General features: G+C 37.1%; 1 protein-coding gene across 1 annotated transcript in view; it reads right to left on the reverse strand.

The window, feature by feature from the left end:
• Window positions 1–1,107: 1,107 nt before the first annotated feature.
• The window catches only part of ADAM12 (ADAM metallopeptidase domain 12), a 261,280-nt gene continuing 237,240 nt past the window's right edge, over window positions 1,108–25,147 (reverse strand). Inside the window, exons 17-23 of the mRNA XM_070946456.1 lie at window positions 20,896–20,973; window positions 19,419–19,527; window positions 12,670–12,802; window positions 10,387–10,498; window positions 8,646–8,828; window positions 2,930–3,063; window positions 1,108–1,168 (exon numbers count right to left, since the gene is read on the reverse strand). Coding sequence (XP_070802557.1) covers window positions 1,108–1,168; window positions 2,930–3,063; window positions 8,646–8,828; window positions 10,387–10,498; window positions 12,670–12,802; window positions 19,419–19,527; window positions 20,896–20,973 — 810 coding nt within the window. The remainder of the gene's footprint in view (window positions 1,169–2,929; window positions 3,064–8,645; window positions 8,829–10,386; window positions 10,499–12,669; window positions 12,803–19,418; window positions 19,528–20,895; window positions 20,974–25,147) is intronic.

Genomic DNA, 25,147 nt, shown 5'->3' on the forward strand with positions numbered 1-25,147 from the left:
CTCTTGGAAAACAGGCATTTAACATCACAGTACAATGAGTTAGGATATACAGTGAGTTGTGGCTAACTATATTTTTGTGTATTACAAAGAAGAAATCACTTGTGTTAGTACAATTTATCTAAAGATTTCTCTAACCCATTGTAATTCTGGAACAGATGACTAACATGTTATAGAACTGAAATAAATAATAAGAAATATTCTTGAGACTCTGTTACACTTGAAAATGGATTCTGGGTACTGGATAAAACTGCTGATTTTGGGATAGGTATTTAAGCCTCAAGAGATAATTCAGTGTATATTTAACGTGCATCTGTACCATGATGATGGAGATGAGTTTTGCACAAATCACATTTTGTATTATTTTCTCCAAAAACATTTATGTTCCATATGCACAGTTCACTAGAGGTAGATTGGACTTCCATTTGGTACATGCATAATCACAGTGAATTTTTGGTTGCCTTTGCTTACTATAAGCATTCAAATTATGAGAAAATCTCACAGTATATCTTGATTTTTGCAAATAGTATTTTTCCATCTTTCTAATGGAATATCAATAGGAACAGCATTGGCAGTTGTTTACTTCATCTTCTTGTAAATTGTATCCCCCAAATTACATTTTGCCTTCAGATTTTGGCAAACAATAAAAAAGATAACTCTATTTGAACTTTCATTGGTCCCTTGATCTCAGCAATTTTATTTCAGTCCTAGTCAGCATCCTGCAAAGAATAGATCTAAATGGAACACAAACACTGAGAGGTATTATATAGCCTGTGAAATTTAAAATGAAGGATGGTTCAAGACTGCTTAAACATCATAGAAATGGCTTCTATCCTAGGAAAACTTGATTATGATGAAATAATATTTACTACAGTGCTCTGCACTGTAATAAATATCAGTATAAATTAATAATTTATTAGTACCTGAGCAAGGACGCAAACCACCTTCACACACTATAGCACCAAAGGCAGTAGCTCAGAGTTCTTAAAACAATGGGATATAGAACATTAGACATTCTATTGGTTGATATAAAAATATTAATTTCCAGCTGAAAAATAGTGCAAACTTCTATTTTTTCAGAATAAGGATGATGTTCATTTCCCCCACATTTCATTTCATATAGGCAGCATTGCAGGGCCTAGGCACATGAAGGGGAGGTTTTGGTGCAGGCCTGTTCAACAGAAGAGGGTTAAGGGACAAAAAGAAAAAATAAATACATGAAAATTGGGAATTATTAAGACATTTATTTACTTATTACCGGTAAATAAATCAAACAATTAATAATAATAATAATAATAATAATAATAATAATAATAATAATAATAATAATAATAATAATAATAATAATAATTTTATTTCTATACCGCCCTTCTCCCGAAGGACTCAGGGCGGTGTACAGCCAATTTAAAAACACAAGACAACAAAACAATTGTTACTTATAGGGATAGGCATGCGATAGTTTCAGGTCACGTAGATATCCTGGACCACTTTTTTGAAGCCCATCCATCTGCACCATCAAATTTAATTTCAGGAGGCTGCAGATGGGTGTGTGCATGCTGAACCCAGAACAAGAAACTTTGCTACAACAGCAGCTCATGGCCTTATTGCCACCCATTTGGATTACCTTAATAGGTCCTAGTTGGGGTTGCTTTAAATGGCCCAGAATGCTGTGGCCCATAGGTTCCCTAACATCTGGCAGGAGCACATTACACTACAGTGCTTGCACTGGTTATCAATCAGCGTCTGGATGCAATTAAAACTCTTGCTTTTAACCTATAGGACCTTGAGCTTGGTACCAGATTTTCTTTACCATCTTCATCAAAATGATCTGGGAGAAGCAACTTGTGGTTTTCCCACTTTGGGGAGGTGAGAGAACTCAGAACAGGAGATGTTGCTTGTCGGTGGCAATGTTGGCCCTTTGGAATAATTGCAGTTAGATTGGTTTCCTTCCTGCCTATTACAGGAATATCTTAAAAGATCTGTTTGATAGAACTTTGGGTGTGACGTCTTTCATTTCTAATGTCTTTCAATTATATTTTACTTTTAAAATTTACATGAATTATAATTAATTCATAATAATTCTATTTATTATTTATACATATAGGTAAAGGTTCAGGTTCCTCTAGCACATATGTGCTAGTTGTTCCCGACTCTAGGGGGCGGTGCTCATCTTCGTTTCAAAGCCGAAGAGCCAGCACTGTCCGATGACGTTTCTGTGGTCATGTGGCTGGCATGACTAAACGCCAAAGGCGCACAGAATGCTATTACCTTCCCACCAAAGTTGGTCCCTATTTTTCTACTTGCATTTTTTACATGGTTTTGAACTGCTAGGTTGGCAGAAGCTGGGACAAGTAACGGGAGCTCACCCCTATATGCGGCACTAGGGATTCGAACCGCTGAACTGCCAATCTTTTGATCGACAAGCTCAGCATCTTAGCCACTGAGCCACTGTGTCCCTTTTTATATATACATATACATATACATATACACATGCACATATATACATACATATATCATATGATATAGTGATATAAACATAACTGTGGTCATAATATTGGAATATCATTTTATTCTGATCATTGCCAGCTCTAAACCACTAAAGAGTTGGGACAGTTTTATCTTTTTAGCCTATATGTTAAAAGTGTTAAAATTATGATTTGGGGAATGAGAAATAGAAGAAATCGTTTTTTCACAATATTAGAACCTGCTAAATTAAATAGTCAAGATTCAGGGCAGAGAAAAGGAATTTTTTACATTGTGTACTGCCAGTCTGTGACGGCTCAGTTTATACTGAAGTTGATTCTTCATGTGACATTGACATGTTTATTGCAAAATTAAACCACTTTGTGCTTCATGGTGCTCATAAAATCTTACTTGGATAGCTTCCATTAAGAGTTTAGTGTGAAACATAATAAGAGACAACCAAACTAACCTGACAGGAGCAATGTGAGGCAAAGCTTTTGGAAGCTCAAACATTGTCCTAGAAGCAGGATTAAACTGAACAGCTTTGTTCTTCTGAGGATTAGCTGGCAAAGGCTTCTGAGGAGGGCTTGGTTTGCAAGATTCCTACAATGTGGGAACAAAATAACAATATTGTTGCAATTCATTGATTTATACAAACATTTCTTTTATAGATTTTATCCATGTAAAATGCAGTCAATGATAAAACACCAAAACTGTGTGTATTATAGAATGTTACTAAACAATTCTTCACAATTTTGTAGTTATAGTTTGTCCAAAAACAAACTAAGTTCAGCCAAAAACAAGCTCCTTTTGATTTAGTTTTTAATGTTTCTATTATTCATCATCCTGCCTATCCCTCATAACATGCTTTAGTTGAAACAAACATTTGCATTATATGAATTTCCATGATTTCTATTTCTAGTAAATAATAAAAAAAAAACATTAAGAAAAAATAAAGTCAGGAAGGACTTCTTGGAAAGTATTCACGGGAGCTATGAAAGAGCTGGCAAAACTCTTTGGCAAAAATGCATGGCTTTTTTTTAGCATTCAAAGCTATCTATCAATTTTTTTTAAATGCTTTACCTACATAAATCTGTTCTTTATTTCAAAAAGAGAACATGACAAGGCACCTAATAAATATGCCAAGAGCGGAAACACAAGAAGATCATTGTGTACATTTGTCATTGGGACATTTCCAAATTATAGCAATTTAATATCACTTTTCTGCCAGGCATCCTGCTAAACATTATCCTGTCAGTTATACCATGGCCCTTTTCCTATTAACTGTCTTGAAAATAAAACCCAAATTCTTATCAATTCTCATATTCCACAAAAGGATGCAAGAACCAATAAGCATTTTATCAATAAAGCATAATAAGCGGGTGCCAGAGGTAAGGCATAACTTCAAATAAAATGTAGTTAAATAGAAGTCTGGCTTTATGAATTAAAAACCTTGTGATACTTACATCTAGACTCAAGAATGAATAAAAAATATCAAACACGTTGCTGTTTTTGTTATTTTGATTTATGTATATCCAGCTGTTCTGGCCATAGGACACTTGAATAGGTAGCACTGGGTTAATTGAAGTGTTTTCTTAACAGTTACAAGAAACAGTTGCAAGAAACTCATCTATGTTCTCTAACAGAAAAGGCTGCTATTAAAATTGCATCTGTAATGGACATTTAAAATGGCTAACTTTTATAACAGAAAAAAATATCAGCTTCTATGCCATGTCTTCTGACAGATACATGGAGAAGAAATATTAGTAAAATGTTTATTATATTATAAATCATGGTTGTCTTTTTTTTATAGCTTCCAGAGTACAATAGACACTTTAAATATATACTGTGTGTTTTGTCATGAAAGAAATGGTGGCTCCAATTTTTTTTTTACTTCACTGTAATTTGTTCATTTTTAGTAAGTACAAGGTTTCTGAAAATGGCAAAAAACAATCTGAACTCAGAATACAACTATGTAAAAATTGGACTTCTATCTACAGATATGCTTGTTTGTGAGGCACAACAACAAAGAACATTTAGCAATATTCTTGCAGGGGATGAAATTATAACAGCATTTACCATTTATTTATAATTTTATATATAATTTTATATAATTATATGTGTGTGTGTGTATAAAATTTTATATAAATTTATAATTTATCAAACAAACTTTGTTCTTTCTTGGGCATGGAAACCTACTAGGTGGCTCACTCTGGGCTTTCGCTCTCTCTTACTCACCTCACCATTTTTTTTATTGTAAGGAAAATAAGAGGAATAATATTATGTGTACAACTGCAGTTCTACAAAATAAAAGAAGGTCTTATAAATCCAATAAAGTAATAAGTAAGTTGGCTTTATTCTTCAATCAACTAACACCTATAATTATACCTATATCAGACATGGGGCAGAGAGACTGGTTATTATCTGAGAGTGAAAGAGCAATAGCTAAATTAGATAAATAAATGGGGAAAGTCCTGCTTTTAAAAATTTTACATTATAGTCTTCATCGGGATTTGCTTGTGTTCATGAACTTTATTTGACTGAAACTGTCCGATTCTAGGCACCTTACAGAATTTACTTAGAGAAAACAGAATACAAAATTAGAATAAAGTTAATTACAATAGCAAGTAAAGGTAAAAATGTAAAGTTACCCCAAATTGTGTCATAGTATACATAAATTTCCAAACTCTCTATGTGCATCTGGAAAACCATGGATTGTGTTTCAGAAGCAAGCTATTCCAAAGTTTGGGAGATGCCATCACACTCCCTCATCCTATACCTCCTCTTATCTGGGGACACTTAGCTCTCTCTAATTGTCTACGTAAGACAAATAGAAACTAATCAAGAAAGTGGTCTCTAAAATGCTCCCAGACCCCAAACTATATATATTCTTATAGATAGTGACTGGCACTTTGCATTATATGCAAAAGCCTACTTGGTAATGCAACACCTGCAATAGAATAGAAATATGATATGGCTGTGTTACCACTCATCACTAAGCAAGCATGCCTCTCTGCACCAGACCAGCTCAAGCTTCTGGGTGGTCTTCATGTGCAGCTGCAAGCAGAGCAAATTACAGCAATCTAATTTAGGCTTATTTTTAAGACAAGGGCCTAATCAACTATCTTATGGCTGATGTTCTTCTGTGTCTTTAGTGACTAGATGTAGGTTAAGGCTCCAGGCCTCAGACCCCATTACTTTATTGGGGGGGGGAACTCCAGAGTAAATTGTACATCATGCTTGCGGCATCTGTGGCAAGTTATTCTTAATTCTAAATCTGAGTTTTGCTAGATCCAGTCAAAAGCAGGCTTAAGATGGAAGAAATGATTTGGAATAATACTAAGTTGCAGGCCAAGGTAACAACTAACAGTGTGCTTGTACTGTATAGGTAAACCAGAACTTGCAGATAAGTGAAGTAACGTAATCACATAATTAGCTTGCCTACAGTTTTGTTTGTTTGTTTGCTTATTACCAAGTTTCAGGGACAGCTGGTGGTTAGGTCAAACTGCTGTAACCATTAAGGACATTAAGCCCATCGATAGCAGGAGCTAGTCCTGACTATGTTGACTCAAAAAGCAAAGGTTAGCTCATATGTACCCACATAAACACTTAATAAATACTGCCTTAATATGAATAGAAATACAAATCAGGCAACTAATACTAAAGATAAATTATGAAGAGGGAAAATCCTCTGCAAGAAACCATCTATTCTCTAGTTTCTCTAGTTTCCCTCTAAGCAAAATGGCATTTTTTATAGTCTGGCTCAGACAAATACTAGGGAAGCGAATGAACAAAAACAAGATCAAAGTAATTTCAGTACAGAGACTGTGGCAATTGCTAGGAAAAAAAAGCTGCCAGCTGCATCATACAGTTCCAGCCTAGTGCTTGCAAAAGATAATGAGGTGGTATCATAATTAACACCACCACATTCAGGAGCTTTGTAAACAGCAGGAGATGGAATAATGTTGTACTATTCAATTCATACTTCTTTCAAAAAAAAAAAATTAGGTTTGTGGTCTGACTAAACAGATTCCATCAAAAAGTTAGTCTACTGTGTACTGATTTTCGAACGAATGTGAAAGCTGGCTTAAGTCGGTGCCAATTTTTTTTTTTCAGATGTAAGATCTCCAAATAAATAGATAAAGTTTAAACAGTGGCAACTTCAGAATTATCAAAATGTTACAAATGAAATATCAAACTTTATAGATTTCTTCAAACTAGAATTTATGTGAAACAAAACCAGCAATGAACTAAGGTTACGGAACACACTTCACTTTTAATAGTTTTTATGAAATACAGTTGTGGTCAATCTGTGGGATTGGTTCAATGTTTCAAATGTTATTGTAACTCAAAAATTATGCTGGGGTTTCGAGGTTGGCTGTACCCTCAAATGCTTTCAACAAATCAATGGAGCTGTAATCAGAATATGTGAAGTGGTTAGGCTACCATCCTAGCAAAAGAGCAATACTAACACCAAGCAACAATAGATGGAAGCAGGCTGGCTCAGAAAAGAATAGCTTTGACCGAATTAAATTGAACAAATTAAAAAAGTTGCAATCTGAGAACCAAACACTGTCCTAAGATACGTAGTTCTAGACAGGGCCAACTACATATGACAGCTCATTTTCAGATTCCTTCCAAATAGAAATTTCATCAGTTGCAGTCAAGCCCTGTGATGTCATTGTCTCTGTTCAGAAATGAGTGTTTGAACACATTCATAGATGTGTTTTAACACATATATTTTCCACAATGTTCATCCAATTCAGTTAAAAAGCGTATCAGTGGCTCATGGTGCAGAAGTATCTGCAGAGGGATACATGATGAAAGAAATATTGTGTCATAATCCTCATTTGGCATTGTGTATGTACTGTGATGTCACATGTGTATAAAAGGGGTAGAGTTTACAATGCAATGATATGACACTGCTTGGGTCATTTTGATAACTGTGTACAATGTTGCAGATGCCTCTACCACCCTGGTTTCCAGAATGAATCAGCTGAGAGCATAGGCTGAACATGATTTCTCATCTGTAGATCCGTGCTAAAAGTACTCAAATATAACATTAATTATTTAGCGACATCCAGTTCTTCTGACCCAAAGCAGCAATGTGACTTGGAGAGGATGTTGGCACACTAACTGCATCTTTCAGCACTCCCTTAAAGAAGCTTCAGCTTCTTTATGTTTCAATTATGAAAGCACCAATAGAGTGTGACAGTATCAGTGTACCTTGTCACTGCTTCTTTAATGCCTCTTTAGTTCAAACATGTTTTCTGTGATCATGCAGCTGGTGCAAACACAGAAGAAGGTACAGCTTTTTTTTTTTAGTGATTTGCCAAACAGCACACTCGCATTTCCTCTAAAGCAATTTTTCTGCTTCGAATCTGAATAGGTGCACTTCTATACTACCACTCCTCTTCAACAGTGACTCTCCCGTTTTACAGCTCTGGCGCCAACACTTCCACATTAAAACCATTGTAAGATCTAATAATGACACGTACCAACGTACGACTGTACGACACGTACAGTCGTGTGATTTTTCTTGGAGCAAAAATAGCAATAGCACTTCGACTTATATACAGCTTTACAGTGCTTTTACAGCCCTTACTAAGCGGTTTACAGAGTCAACATACTGCCCCCAACAATCTGGGTCCTCGTTTTACCAACCTTGGAGGGATGGAAGGCTGAGTCAACCTTGAGCTTGGTGAGATTTGAACAGCCAAATTGCAGGCATCTGGCAGTCTGCAGAAGTAGCCTGCAGTACTGCATTCTAACCACTGAGTCACCGTGGCTCATACGAAGAAGCGAATATGGAAGACAGCCCTGGCATTGTTGAATTCTAGACAGTCTAGAATTTAAACAGCTACTTGACAGCATGTCACAAATATTGTAACAATGGCACTGGAGGAAGACATGCTGAGGGTGACTAGGAATGATTAGATGAATCTAAAATCAATTCTTTTTAGTGTAGCCATTCAGAATAAAATCCACCAGTAAAGAACTGCCCAAAGAGATCAAGATTGAAACTGCTCAGGGTTTTCTTGACTGCAACAGGTGATAAGATAGATAGAAATAAAAGAATTAGAAAGGGCTATTTATTCTCCATTCAACAGCAAGAAATCTCAATTTACTCTGGGCTTCCGGAATTTGCAGGTTCTGTAGAAATGGAGGGGAGGAACACAACCTACCAGGTCAAATTTCAGAGGGCGCTTGGTGGGTAGCACCTTTCCAAACACAGACTGTTGACCAGAAAGCTCATAAAGATAAGGTTGGACCCTCTCTGGTGGGCTCCATTTCGATCCATCCTGAGTCTTCACAAAGTAACTAATATCTCTTTTCTGATACTGGAGCAATTGTTGTACGTTGTTTCTCTATAGATCGTAAAAACAAAATGCAAATCAATTGCAGTTTAAGTACACTGCATATGGCACAACTAAAACTAAGCATTTCAAGTTCAGTTTATTGCAGTTAAAGAAAAGCAGATGAGAAGAACCCAAGGAAAAAGAAAATGCTATGAACAAAATTATCTTTCCCACTGAAATAACTGTTAAAATCATTTTGGCTGAATTGTGCCAATATGCTTCTTCTCAGATATACAAATTAATGGTTAAATGTCACTGCTTTCAGGGTTGGTTTAAATGGCTCTTCCTTTTTAATATGCCCTCTTTATTTTTCTTGAAGTCAACTAACAACCAATTAACAGCTTACTCAAACACTAATCCTTGGATGTTTAAAAAGCATTATTTCTGTCTAAGAGAACTGGCTGCAATCCAGAAAGCAGTACATTTATTTGTTTCGGCTCTTAAAATCTTCATTCGTCTAGAGCATGGAAACCAGTATGCATTTTCCAATCTGGCTGTGTTGATTTTATGCCAATCATTAACCAAATTTGTGTTTTGCTTTCTTTATTTGACAGAGACTCTATTGGTGCATACCTTAGTTATTTCATGCACAGAGTATTGCAATAGTCTTCTTGGCAGGGTTTTTCCGTGATCTTAGACAAACCAGAACAATGACATTCGGGCTATTCTGGACCCTATGTGTTTTTCTCAGAATTCATTGCCTAGGAAGGGTTTTTATTGGCTCCCAAGAATAGCCAGAATCTGTTTTAAACAATAAATGCTCATAGCTAAAGTTTTCTGGTTCATAGGTGTTTGCAAAGGGCTAGACGAAAGGAAGGAGAAGAGGAACAAGTGATCAAATGCACATCACAATGTAGCATGGCAAATCTTGCCCTTTTATGTAATTCCATTGTGACATTGCAATAGGCATTTTGTCAGCATGTCATCAATGGTAACAAACTTCTAATACCAACAGGAACATCCTCCTAAAAACCTCTTGACTTATTATGTTCTCTGGGCAGGTTTTTCTTTCTGTTGCCCCATTAAATGGATGTATAATTTATTTAATTAGAATGTTAGTTTAACTAGAAGACTTTGTTTATCCCACCTTGCACTCATTAGGATTGGCAGTTTCAAGGTTAATTCCTTTTTTATAGAAATTCTGGATATGTTTGCACTTGGCTGTACTGTAGCGTGCTGTTATATGCATGGTTGCAATAGTGTGTATTAGCCGAAGATATTTCTCTAATTGGCAGGTTGTTACATTTTGAATTCTTGGGGGGGGATGACATTTTTGTAATTAACTGTGTTTCTCTGACTTGTGTTGCAGGTTGGAAAATGCATATAATACATAAATATTATAAATAATAACTACTGAGAAAAATATTAAAATCATTTTTAATGATATCCAATTAAATATCCTTAGACATAGGTGCTAACAAGTCCAAAGGTTGTTCAGATCCTGGAAGAAGGTAATGGTAAATTATTGATAATAAGAAAACCACAGAGAAATGTCCATATAGACACTTGAAGCTGAGCTTGACTCAAGGGAATCACTTTACTTTTACTTCAACTATATAAAACCCACCTTGGGTGTGGATGAATTTTGTGGCTGTTTGGCTAGTTTCTTACTGAGAGATGTTGCAGCATGAACATGATTAGATTCAGATGAACTGGAAGGCCTTGTTTGACTCACAGACCTGCAATGCAAACACACTCATTAAAAGATAGCTACTGCTTGGAAAATACAACGTCAGGGTTATAGTTTGATATAACGCTCCTTTGTCTTTATTTTATTTTTTTTAGTAACAGTGACTGCAAAATCCATCCAATACTCTTGCAAGAATAAAAATATTGATTTTTTTTTGTTGTTTAGAACCACTAGTCTGTTAAATTAGCTCTGGCAATCTGTGGAAATGCTGCTTTATAGCCCCCAAGGGATACTTCTAATGAATCTGGTGTTTAAGAAGTAATGACCTTCGCTATGGATATTGTGCTTCATTCAATGGGCTAGAGACAAAAGGCTACTTCCAATCTTTCAATATTTCAAGCAGGCCTTTTACTTTTTAATTGCTCAGCACAAAACAAAACGAGAAACAACAACAAGAGCATCACAAAGTGCTGTTGTCTTGATTTAATGCCAGAAAAAAAACCAAACAATTTATATTCACGATAGATACAGTATTTCATATCTTTGTAATGTGCTTACATTATATAAAACAGCTAAAATTAAATTATCTACTATAAACAATGGTATCAACCAAAAGGTAACAAAGGTAAGCAAACGAGGTTAAACACAATTTTATTTCAAATATTATATAAGGTTTTCAAGGTCTTAATGTCTTAAACCTTGGTATTCATTTTCATGAAATAGCAATTGAAAAGCCTTTCACTATGTTTAGGTAATTCCTTTCATCATAGATGAGACAAGAAAGCTTCGCTACTTGAGATGAATGAATAGGAGAAAATAATCTCTTCAATATCTTTGTCCATTTTAGGTATTAAACAACGTCTCCAGTCCCACCCAGTAATGGATTGTCAACTGGCTCAGATACAGCAAAATAAGCATATGAACTCCCTGACAAATACAGATACTGAGTTTAATATTTATATGCTTTAACTATGCTTATTGTTTTGTTTTACTTTGTATCTTGTCGATCATCTTGGGGGGAGGAAAGGCGGGATATCAATCAAATTAATAAAATAATATCTCCTTCTTAAGAGAGCTATTCCTGGACAAGGGAGGAAAAAGTTAATTCCCCACTCCACACCAGCTCCAATCTCATTAAGACTACTTTCCTCAGATGATGCCTTTACATTCTTTTAAAACAAGAAATCCAATATGAGAGACACGATGTCTCATTGTTGGCAAAACTAGATTTTATTCTGTTGAGGGACATAATTCTGCAGAGATACTGCGCTGAAGGGTCAAATGCTAATGACTAGTATGGGCTAAAGCAAATAGTTGATGGAGCTAGAACTCAAAGTGAGTAAGGTTAACTTTTATTTCTCTTTCTGATATATTTTTTCCTTTCTTCTCTTCCCAGGCAATAGCTACAAGCGAAGAGAAATTTTAAAAAAACCCTTTTTATCAAAAGTGTCTTAGAGTTTTGACCACCACATGCGGTTTTATACTGTTGCTCCAGGCTTTAGTGGATCCTCTGCGTTTTTAATTCCTCTATTAATTCCTCATATGTGGTTTCTGTTTTGAACTTTTGCCCTTTTGCCCTTTGACACACACTACACTTATTTAATTTTATATACAAATAAAAACAAATTACACATTCACACATTCAGGCAGAACCTTACTTCTGACTGAATAAACCAAAATGTTTCATTGTAATGAATGATATTAATGAAAGAATATAAATAATAGGGCTGTTGGTCTGAGCTCTGACCTTGGCTATTTGGTTGCAAATGTTTCATCACCATTCGAGGAGACGTCGTCTGTGCGCTTTGAATTGTGCTCCTCTGTCAGAGGACTGGTCTTTAAATACCTTTTTATGTGATGCAAATTAGTGTGGATGTTGTTTGTTCGGCTACTTCTGAGTCATGGTCTGACTTTGGACTGTTTGATTGGCCGGCTGTTATTACTGAGGCATGGTCTTTGGTTTTAAGTGCCGTTTGTGTGATGTAAATTAGTATTGTTTGTTCGGATACTGCTGAGTCATGGTCTGGTTTCGGTCTATTTGAATGGCTGGTTGTTGTTACTGAGAAGCGATCTGATTTCTTTATAGCCCAACTACCAACCCGTGCTACTTATATGCAAATACATTTCAATATAGATAATACTCATTCTGGAAGACATTGGCCAGCAATAGACAATGTCTGAGGTTGCAGTTTCAAAAAAGAGCAATGTTAAATATCATACCTAAGTTTCTCTATTGTAGTCTTCTTATTAATAAAGAACACTCTAATCAAGGTCTTCCTCTTGAAATACACAAGTAAACTGGCCGCCAGAAGGCATAGGATGGTTATAAGTATTGCAATTAAGCTTCTGTTATCTAAAACAAACAAACCCATAATCCTTAATTAAAAAGATTAAATCAAAAATCACTTACTTAAGTTTTTGGGTAGCAATATTCCTAATCCACAATCATGCATATATATATACACACACAAAGAACTGTTAATGACTAATTCTGAAATTAGACAAAAGGCATGGTTACAGATATTCTGTGCTTTCATCTTCTATGGCTCAAATAATGTAGCAATGAATAAATTAGATTTCCCTAAGGTGATAAGTCTTACCCCAAGAGGGATCACTATTCCTTATTGATCACTCTGGTTGAGATTATGAAAGTAGAGATCTGGCACATCTGAAGAGCCCCACTTGGGAAAAATTAAGCAAAGTTGGGCAAAATATATGGGGAAATTAAAGTCACATCACTCCTTGACAAGAAATTGCCCTGTCTTTCTAGAATTTATTATTTATTTATTTATTATTCAAATTTCTATACCGCCCTTCTCCTTTCGGACTCAGGGTGGTGAACAGCCAAGATAAAAACATCTATACAAACATCACAGTTAAAAATAAAGTTAAAATAATTTATAAATTTGGCCCATAATTTAAAACTTGTCAATTAAAATCAATATTAAAATTTTAAAACTAGCCCTAAAATCAAGACAGATCGGCTAACTGAAAAAAATAAGTTTTTAGGGCCCGACGAAAAATCCGGAGGTCGGAGATCACTCGTATCTCCGGGGGTAGATTGTTCCATAGGGTAGGTGCCACCACAGAGAAGGCTCTCCTCCTGGGGGTCATCAGCCGGCATTGTCTGGCCGACGGCACCCTGAGGAGGCCCTCTCTGTGGGAGCGAACTGGCCGGTGGGAGGCTATTGGTGGCAGAAGGCAGTCCCGTAAGTACCCTGGCCCTAAGCCATGGAGCACTTTAAAGGTGATCACCAACACCTTGAAGCGCACCCGGAAGTCCACTGGAAGCCAATGCAGCTCGCGCAGGAGAGGAGTCACATGGGAGCGCCCCGTCGCTCCCATAATCCCCCGCGCAGCCACATTCTGTACCAGTTGGAGCCTCCGGGTGTACCCCAAGGGGAGCCCCATGTAGAGAGCGTTACAATAGTCCAGACGAGAAGTGATGAGTGCTTGAGTGACCGTGCGTAGGGAGTCCCGGTCCAGAAAGGGGCGCAACTGGCGTATCAGGCGAACCTGACAAAAAGCCCCTCGGCCACGGCTGTCATATGCCCTTCTAAAGACAGCCGCGCATCCAGGAGGACACCCAAGTTGTGGGCCCTCTCTGTGGGGGCCAATGATTCACCCCCAATAACCAGCGATGGCGTCAGCTGGCTATACCGGGACGCCGGCAGCCACAGCCACTCGGTCTTGGAAGGGTTGAATTGAAGCCTGTTTCTCCCCATCCAGACCCGCACGGCCTCCAGGCACTGGGACATCACTTCCAAGGCATCATTGGGATGGTCTGGGGTGGAAATGTACAGCTGAGTATCATCAGCGTACTGATGGAACTCCACCCCAAAACCACGGATGATCTCACCCAATGGCTTCACATAAATGTTGAACAGAAGGGGCGAGAGGACCGACCCTTGCGGCACCCCACAAACAAGGCGCCTTGGGGTCGACCGCTGCCCCCCTGTCAACACAGATTGCGACCGGTCGGAGAAATAGGAGGAGAACCACCGCAAAACGGTGCCCCCCACTCCCAGTCCCTCCAGCCGGCGCAACATGATACCATGGTCGATGATATCAAAAGCCGCTGAGAGGTCTAATAGGACCAGGATAGAGGAATAACCCCTATCCCGGGCCCTCCAGAGATCATCCACCAATGCGACCAATGCCGTTTCCATGCTGCACCCAGATCTGAAGCCGGACTGGAGCGGATCCAGATAGACAGCTTCATCCAGGTACTGGGGAAGCTGTCGCGCCACCACACTCTCAACAACCTTCGCAATAAAGCGAAGGTTGGAGACTGGACGATAGTTAGCCAAAACAGCCGGATCCAGGGATGGCTTCTTGAGGAGAGGCCTCACCACCGCCTCTTTCAAGGGGCCGGCAGGACACCCTCACTCAAAGAAGCGTTAATAATCCCCTGGAGCCAGCCTTGTGTAACCTCCCGGGAAGCCAGCACCAACCAGGAGGGACACGGGTCCAATAAACATGTGGTTGCGTTCAGCCGCCCCAAGATCCTGTCCACGTCCTCGGGAGCCACAGGATCGAACTCCTCCCAGATAACACTCTCAAAGCCTGCCTCAGTCATCTCGTCTGAACTAACCCAGTCGGCGGCCAAGTCTTCCTGAATCTGAGTTATTTTATCATCCAGATACTGTACAAAATCCTCAGCTCGGCCCTGCAATTGATGTTCTTTATCATTTTTTGTGCATATAACTCAATATAACTATTACATAGGTATTGATAAGAGATTGTGTACATGTCTGTAGGTGTGTGAGGTAGGTAGGTAGGTAGGTAGGTAGGAAGAAAGGAAGAAAGGATATCCTCCTTTATTTACCATAGTTGGGACTGGCAACTCTATTGGTTTATCCAGGATGTGACAATTAAGCAACACATCACATGATTGTGATTTGTAATTTTACTGTCAACCTTTCCACTGACTGTCTGTCAGAATTTCAGCTGTGAAGCATGCAAATGGTGATCACATGACCTATTTTTTGCACACTTTCGTTTTCCAAAGCTTTTTCATCATAGTTTAATCATGGTTTAATTCATATTGTTTTAGATATGTCAACCATCTTGCTTCTGCCTAGTTTGTATGGTATCTTTATTTTATATTTTATTGGATATATTGGATACTCGAATTTATCATTTTATGTATCATTTTAGTGTGTTTGTGATAAACTGCCCACAGAGTTTCAGCCAGTGGTGGGATTCAGCCAGTTTGCACCACTTTGGGAGAACCGGTTGTTAACTTTCTGAGCAGTTTGGCGAACTGGTTGTTGGAAGAAATCATTAGGGCAGAGAACCAGTTCTTAAATTACTTGAATCCCACCACTGGTTTCAGCTATTGAGCAGTTTAAAAAGTTTTATATAAATAAACATTTAGCACAGAACAGTGGATTCCTGCCTCTATTTAAAATTAAAAACATTTTGTGTGTACTTATTTTTAACTTATTTTTATTTAAAAAGCAATAGCAGTAGCACTTAGACTTATGTAACGCCTTATAGTGATTTACAACACTCTCTGGGCAGTTTACAATGTCAGCATATTGCCCGCAATAATCTGGGCCCTCATTTTACCGCCCTTGGAAGGATGGAAGGCTGAGTCAACCTTGAGTTGGTCAGGTTTGAACTCCTGGCTGTGGGTAGAGTTAACCTACAATACTGCATTCTAACCACTGTACAACCACAGCCACAAACTAAGATATTGTAGTATCTTTCCTGTGGTTTCTCCTTCAAAGTAAAACTAACTCCCTCAGGGATAAATAACATTTGACTGTTTCTTTGCCCTTCTGTTGAAGACTGAGACTTAATTTCTGGCAAACAGCAGAAGCTACTGCTATACCTGGTGACAGGACAGGAAAAATGAAAGAGATCAGGCATCCCTAAACTTTTTGGTACCATTTCTTACTCTCTTCCCATCCTGCACCCATTTTTTTGTTGGCATTATCAATTCTATTCACTGCATGTGTGAAAGGACAAATTGTGCCCTTCCTTCACCTCCAGGATAAATTAAAACCAATGGGGAAAAGATCAATATAATATATCAAAATCCTATTCAAATTCCTGGGAAAGAGATTGAGCAGAATATGTTTAGCATTAATGTGATCATATCCATGGAGTTTATTAAGTTTATTTGTTATGATAAAGAGTTGGATGAAAGAGGCTTCAAATGAAAAAGCAGAATGCAAAGATATGAGCATATCCAAACTTCACAGTGTTGTTACTTGGCTTTATATAGTCAGTAGGACTTTCTGCTGAATATAAGTAATGTTGAACTGTGATTAAATTCACTTACTCAACATCTGGACTTTTTTTTTTTTTTTGCTATTATAATTCCAAGAAGGGATTCTTGTCTGAATAAGAACTCATTTTGATTTAAACCAACTTCATCTTATTATAAAATCATTATGTCACTGTACTGATACAGAGATTTGGATGATGTCACAAACTCACCTCACTATCATAACTTTGCAGTAAATGCCATCTCATTTTAATTTGAATAATGCGGTGTATCCTAATCAACTCCCTCCAAATTGAGATCATTTCCAAACTTTAATGGTAGGCACAAATGTAGCTCTGATTCTGTTCTTACATCCAATCAACATAGAAATATCTTTACAGACTTCAAAGCTTTGGTTGTATATGATTTACAAGAGGAAAATCAATTCCTATCCAATTTCAGGCAGAGATAAAGCAGTCTGATTTGCAGGCAGAATAAAGGGAAAATATATTTTTAGGGAGTTGCCAAAAAATGAAAGGTTAAGGAACTAGAAAAGTTTTCCTATCAATCCATGCGTACAAAGAAGCCTGTGGAAAAATGGATGATCCTTAAGTAGGCTACTTTTCTTAGTAATTATTGGCTACTGCATAGGTGTAGCTGTTTATTTAATATGTAGCTCTTTAACATAGTTATCTTGGAGGATCACAAGGTATTTAAAATTCAGTAAATATATCAATGCATTTGTATGTGCTACTACTCAATTGTATACCTTCTAAATTCTTTTTCTTGAATGACAATTGTGTGGGGTGGTCTTATGTGAATCAGTGGATCTTATTTGAATCAACTTAGTTACTACTAAATTTCCTACTTAATCAATCATCACATCTTTAGTTAAAGAACTGAAAGAATGATGTGGAAAATGTCAACAATACTCTAAGGATATCAAGACTGAAGTCAATACTGTCTGTGACGTATTAACCAAGACAATTTAAGATTAGGGCTGTTGTCTAGGTTAGCAAAGTATGCTAAATGGAGATGAAGCTTAGGTGACCCATATGAGGAATTTAGTTACACCTGCCTTTTTCACAATGGGCAAAAGAAACGGTTAGATAAAGTTTAAGGTTGGACTGCAAAGGATATTATGAGGATTGGCTAGCAACTTGTACAACTTCACAGCTGGCTATGCTTCCTGAATCTCCCTGAACATCTCTGCAAAATATGTTTAGCTATTTTACCCTGATGGAAGGATGTTTGCCATTTCCTTTAGCAAAAAGTTAACTTTATTATCTGCAAAAACAGCTCAATATTAACACATTTCAGAGCCTTCTAGGAATGAAGCATTGATATTTACAATTAATATAAATGGGAGAAAATTACTTTTGCCCTTTGGAAATTCCCAAATTTTGTATGGGGTAGCGCTAGCAAAAACAACCATGAAGTTTGCTCTGCAGAATTCAAATACAGCGAAATTATTTGTTTGAGGTGCAAATCTGAAAGTGCTGATTCTACAGCACCCCATGACCTCCTCACAACAAAGCAGCAGCAGTGTGTAAATACAGAGTTAAGGTTTTCCTTTGCATTCTCTCTTTACCTTTCATTCTCTCTATTTTTGTCCAACACTGCTAATTGGAGATTCTTTTTCTGCAGGCACACAAAAATAGAATAGAATAGAATAGAATAGAATAGAATAGAATAGAATAGAATAGAATAGAATAGAATAGAATAGAATAGAATAGAATAGAATAGAATAGAATAGAATAGTTGGAAGGAACCTTGAAGGTCTTCTAGTCCAACCTGCTCAAGTAGGAGACCCTATACCATTCTGGACAAATGGTTGTCCAATCTCTTTTTAAAAACCTCCAGAGATGGAGCTCCTACAGCTTCTAAAGGCAAACTGTTCCACTGATTGATAGTTTTATCAGGAAATTTCTCCTTATTTCTAGGCTGGATCTCTCCTTGATTAGTTTTCATCCTTTGCTTCTTGTCCTGCCTTCAGGTGCTTTGGAGAATCAGTTGACTTCTTTGTGGCAGCTAGATCCTAGACTTTTGCCTATGTATTTCCTATACATAAATTCACTTTCTGTTATAAGTATTAAACCATTCTCAGGAATCCTTGGAGCACATCCAGAATGTTTCAACCTGCAACATTATTTTTTATGTGAGTACTCAACTCTAGCATTGCTTTGGATCTATGGGACAGTGACTATAATCCTGAACTTTCAGGACAATGAGGTTTAAAAAAGTGCAGCATTCAATCAGATGAAGGAATGGGTAGAGATGGAATAGAATATAAAAAACACAGTCTTTCCCCAAGAGTTCATCTGTGATCTTAAGTTTCCTCTCACTGTATTACATTGCTTGTACCGGTCTGTCACTTATGTTATGCTGCTGTCATCTGAAAGACCCAATGTTATTACATAAAAGAGCCAACAGGACAAAGGTGAAAGACATCAAGATGTCCCAGCACAAAGCAATGAAATAGGAAGATTTTATTTGGGAAGGTTTATGGAGGAGAACAGTCTTTTGTTACCATAAATGGACCGAGGCACAATCAGTGACTTACAGCTGTAACTACTTTTGCATTTAAAGTGAAACAAGGCACCACCCTATACTCTACATAATTCAATTTATTTATATCTGCAATGGTAGCTAGAAGTGGATGCCGTGATATAAAAACTGGATCCCTAGATAATCTGATGTCCAAAGCTAATTCCTCCATTTATCTTCTCTTTTCTTTTGTCTGTTTACTCACCAGATTGTCGTACTGGCCCACTGTCAACACTGCCGCCAAATCCTGCCTTATCACAAAAGGGAGGACCCCAATGAGCCTCACAGTGGCAATTCTTTTTATTGTTGCAGACCTCAAAAGCAAAGCATGTACAAATATGAGCACGGAAAGCACTAGCAAAGATTTATGCCTATCATAATAATAAAAATAAAATAAAATAAAAAAGTAAATAAGATACAGCAATCGTGCTTTGTGATGTTACAAAGACTACACCCTTTTATAGATTGTTCCAAATGTAACTCCAAGTGGAATAAAAATAATTGACTCCAGAATTAAAAAGTAACTGTAGGATCACAATGTACGTGGCTCCAGAATTATTTTGATAGCATTTTCTCTTCTGGAATGTCTCCTTGAAGGAATGTAGAATATTTACTTTCTAGTTTGGAAGCTGCAATTCCAGCCATAATAACCGAACAACACTGTCACTAGATTGTTCGCATGCTAGAAGATTATAGAGAGGCAGCCCATTTTGCAAGGAGTTTGTTTGTCCCTCAAGTGTTATATATGTATTATTGATTATAACTTTTAAGGGGTCCCAGGATTTGGTGATTACCTTAATTGCTTTCTCAGATCAGTGAAGATCTACTAAATAAGTTTAAATCGTACCTAGTCTCGCAAGCCTGAAGAAGCTATAACAAAAATAGGTGTCCAGTGGGTTCTCATTTGTGGTTTGTGCATAGATAGTTAAGTGTCTTACTGAAATACTTGTGAACGCTGCTGTATGTTAGAACAAAATGCCATGCAAAATATTCAAGCATATGTGGCTAATATGCTAAGTTAAGGACTGCCTGAAGAGCCTCCACCATTGAAGTTTAGAAGGTTGATCATCGAAGACAAAGAAATCATATCCGCTCCTGCTTGTCATATATAATTTCTGTCTTGCTTGATTATCTGAAACACTGTTTATAGTTATGCTGCTTTTAATATATTTATATTTTAATTGCATAGTTGATTTTTCTCCTGAACATTTCCTTGGAGATCTGAAGGATGGGCTACTCACTAAATGTTTTAACTTCATTTTTTTGTAAAACATTTTTAAAATATTTCAGTTCTGTTACATCTCCTTGGCTGAACATGCCTATCAGCCTCTGTTCCAAACAGCTGGATACATTTGAAAGAATCCTTTGCCCCAGTCTATTATGCCTGAAACATTAACAGGAGCATAAGTGAACTCATTCTAGTTTTTAAACTGCTGAATGTTAATTTTTTCAAAGATAAGGTCACTGTGACCAGCAATATTGCTTTGTCAAATAAAAGCCACATTTCCTTTCTTGGACATTGAAAGGGCATTGAAAATTGATCTTTCTGGAAGCAGAGGCTGAAAAAAAACTGACTGACATATTACCAAATAAACCACCGTTTTAAACGCTGTAACCAATGAATGATTTATTGCTCAGCTGGAGATTGACTGACTATAAAAAATTGAATCTGTAATACTTACCCCACGTCCGTGACATTTTGTCACACATTCATGAACACCAAATACACTGGTGTTTTGGCAGCGGCGATTAAGACAGATCTGTAAAGACATAAGAGCAGGCAAAAGATAATTTATGATATAAAGACCAAACAATTGGATATTTCTTTCTCTACTGTATTTCTAATTCAAGACAAAATAGCCAATCTCTTCTGGTTATGATTTTAAATTAAATTTTGATTTAGTAGATTTAGTAAATTTAGTAAATCAACCAATATTGCACCATGAAATAATATATCAAGATGTTAAGATCTAAAGGGTTCTGAGTGAAATAACTTGGAATATAGAACAAATCTGAAGGTATAGAATATGTAGGAAGTATGATGACTGCTTTATTCACGGAACATTGTGCATACATCAATCTATCCTCTTTTCTTTCAGAAATCTGTTTCTTTCCTGACTGCTATATGTTATGTCTTTAGGACAACTGTATTTCTCTGCCACATTGAGCATGGTGTATTTTGAAGTTAAGAATACAAGGATGTAAAACATAAAGGAGGTAAATCTGATGTTACAGCAGATCAAGGGACCAGCATTTTGGGTCTCCCAATGACCATGTGGGTCCACGAGGAATTCTTAACTAAAGCTTATTGGAAACTAGATATACGTATTTTGGGACGGGATGGGTGGGCCATCAAACTGCTCTTTTAAAGTGTGGAACTACCAGACTTAATTTATTTATCTAGATTTATGTTGTGTCTATTTGCAAGTTCAGCAAATATTAGAATGATACTATTAATTTTCACCACTTCCTTTGAAATCCTATACGTGAACATTATTGCTACGTGTATATGTATTCAAGTCAGTTTTTGACTCCTGCATAGTTTTTGGCAACTGCATAGATTAGTGTCTGCAATTTTCTTGGCAAAATTTTTCAAAAGCAATTTGCCATTGTCCCCTTCCTAGACTGAGAGAAGGTCACCCAACTAGCTTTGTGCCTAAGATGGGACAAGAACTCACAGTCTCCTGGTTTCTAGCCTGGTGCTTTAACCACAAAATGACTCAATGAACATCTGTTTGTGGAAACCTAAAGTAGCATTCCTCTACATGATGGAGGAGTTGGTGTATCCTTCCTCCACCAAAAAACAGACAAGGTAATTCTACTATTACATCCAATAATGGATGGAAACTATCCATTAGTTAGCAACCTGGAATTAAGGAGAAGCTTCCTAACAGTGAGAACAATTAACCAGTGGAGCAGCTTGCCTTCAGAGGTTGTAGGGGCTTCATCACTGGAGGTTTTTAAGAAGAGACTGGACAGCCACTTATCTGAAATGGTATAGGCAGGGGTCGGCAACCCCCGACTCTGGAGCCTCATGTGGCTCTTTCATCCCTCTACTGCAGTTCTCTGTTGCCAGTCAGCTCCACAATTGATAGGACTTTTAGTTAGGACAGATAGAGGAAAAAGGACACCATGCTAGGAGGAGACTCTACGGTGGGGGAACCGGACTTCCGGTTGGCAGAGGAAAAAGGATGGCGCACTAGGAGGAGACTATATGGTGGAGGAACTGGACTTCCGGTTGGCTCCAGAATTGAATGGGGGGCTTCTGGTTAGCACCTTTGTGGCTCTTTGAGTGTTTAAGATTGTTGACCCTGGTATAGGGTGTCCGGCTTGAGCAGAGGATTGGACTAGAAGACCTCCAAGGTCCCTTCCAGTTCTATTCTGATTGATTGAGTATGACACTATCCAAACTTGCATGGTCCCTGTTTGTCCAATTTGTGGGGGAGTGAGTATATGGGGTTGTGTAAGAAAGAGAAAAAGAGAACAGAATTAAGAGAGAGGGCAAAGGTTCATCTCATGAATTACCATCTGCATAATAGAAGTGGAAAATCTGTTCTTTGTCTATGTGAAGAGAAGCTAATTGTTTGAATTAAACTTTAGAAATCATCAGCTTCTTATTGATGCAAACAACAAGGATAAGAATATCCTATCCTAGTACACACAATTATGCAATATCATGCCAGAGAATTCTGTGCATCCAAGATATTTGTCAAAGCTTTTCTCTTCAACAATGGCATCTATATTAAGAGGCATTTTTAAAAAAAGGAGGGGGGGTAATGTCAAAAGCAATTTGTGATAAAGTCAGCAGTGGAGTGGAAAGCAACAGCTTGAAAGAAACTCCCAAATATTTAAAAATTCAAAATTCAGACTGGGTAATGGCAGCGTTTTCTATTTTTTCAAGATAGTTCTTTCTGAAGAAGAGCCCATAATAGTTAAAATATTTCAAATGCTGCCAGAGGTTAATTCTGTCCAACTATATATTAAGTCTACCCCACATCCCCACCCCAAAATTAAACTGCTTTCCTTTGTAGATTAGATGTGTATGGGCTCAAACTTTCAACAGAATCGTCATTTTATTGCAGGGTTAAATTAGCATTTGCCTGAAGAAAATACATTTATCTTTTATTTATAGGGAAATGAATAACAGGGAGTGGCATGTAATCGAATGTTCATTGTTCATGCAATCATCATAGAGAGTTAACTTCACTATTTCACTGGAGCTGAAACACAGGGACGGAGAAAGATTGACATTCCCATAAAAGCAGACTCACAATGCAAACTAAAATGACCCACTTACAGAGTGCCTGATATATCATCAGAGTAGAGGAAAGATTATACAGTGCAGGAATGGGTATTAGATGCCAGGTCAACAATCAGATCTCTCCCATAATATCTGCTCTCCTTTAATTTGGGGACTTATTTCAGCAGGGCTAAAAGTCAGGCACAATTTTTATGAGCAGGCAGGGGGCAAAATGAAGCAGAACAGAATACTGATGCTTAATCAGGGTAGATTTTCCCTCTAGGGAAAGGGGAAATTAGGAAAGAAATGAAAGGGAACTGGCTTCACAACAAATAAAATATACCACTGAAACCTCACAACAAACAAGCAAACCATTCAGTATCCCATGTCACACCAAATTGTTTGTTTTCATTTACATATTGCATTTATAACTCAGCAGAAAAAAGCCCTCAGGGGGTCTATACTGGATCCTCTCCTAATTTTAATATTACAAAACAGCCCTATAAACACAGCTCAGCTAGAGGAGAATGACAGGCCAATGGATGGATGACATGAAGCAGTTCTTTGTCTAGTCCATATTGACCTATTCCATTAATGCGCCTGCTATTAAAATAAGAACAAAGATGTATTAAAAGCAGGTGATTGTATGGTTTAATTAAATTTATTTAAGCAACTCTGGAGCTCATTGTTGGGGAAGGAGAGCAAGCCATTCTCCCCTTCAGCATCCCTGCAGGCCACAATATGCCATCCTGGATATGGGCGCTATTTTCAGAGTGGCTACAAAACACAAACTAATATAAAGAAGAAAAACAGAAAAAAGCTCAAAGAAAAAGGAAAAAGTTTCCATTGTGTTATGATCTCAAATATATTTTTTTATAAAAGGATGTATTATTGGTACATGACGCCAGAGAAATTATCTAGATTGTATAAAAGCATTTCAAATGTACACTGAAAATGTGAATATCATGAGGGGCCATTTTGCATGTTGAGTAGATGAATAAAAAACCCAAATATTTTGGATTCAAATACATACTTGGATACAGAGGATTTTAAAGATTAATATTCAACTGAAGCAGAGAATTTTCTTTTAAGGATTAATGGATAAATAATTAGATAAAAGCTATGGAAGATTATTTCAATATATGATTACAGCAGCAGAATTATTATATGTGCATAGATAGAAAGATTCAACATTACCCACTATGTAGGAATGGTTGGTGAAGTTGACATATTTGAAACAGTTAAATTGACTTCTTTGATTAGAAAAAAGGCATTATCTATTTTTATTGATGATTGGAAGCCTCTTGTGGACTTTTTGCATAAAAATAAAAGAAGGACTTTGATTTATGGTTTTGATGCTAAGATGGGATACATTAATAGAGAGCGGAGTAAGATGTTGCAACTTTAGAAGGGAGAAGCTAGAATATATTTGTAGTTATATATTTTTGTAAAGAATATTGAAAACATTTTTATATCTTTTTTCTTCGTCTCTATTTTTCTTCAACTTTTTTGATATTGAATACTTTATTTAAGTACTCAGGTGCATCTGTAACGAATTGTAATTCCATCCAAAGTACAAAATATGTGCAGACACATCATGATGCAAATGCTGTTCCTGATGCAGTTGTGTGAGATGTTGTGCGTACCCTTTTCCTTTCCCTGCTCTCCTTCTAGGATGCTGATGAAGGTATTTT

The sequence above is a fragment of the Pituophis catenifer genome, unplaced genomic scaffold, assembly GCF_029215685.1.
Source record: "Pituophis catenifer annectens isolate HBS135680 unplaced genomic scaffold, rPitCat1.0.hap2 SCAF_6, whole genome shotgun sequence".
Classification (NCBI taxonomy): Eukaryota; Metazoa; Chordata; class Lepidosauria; order Squamata; family Colubridae; genus Pituophis; species Pituophis catenifer.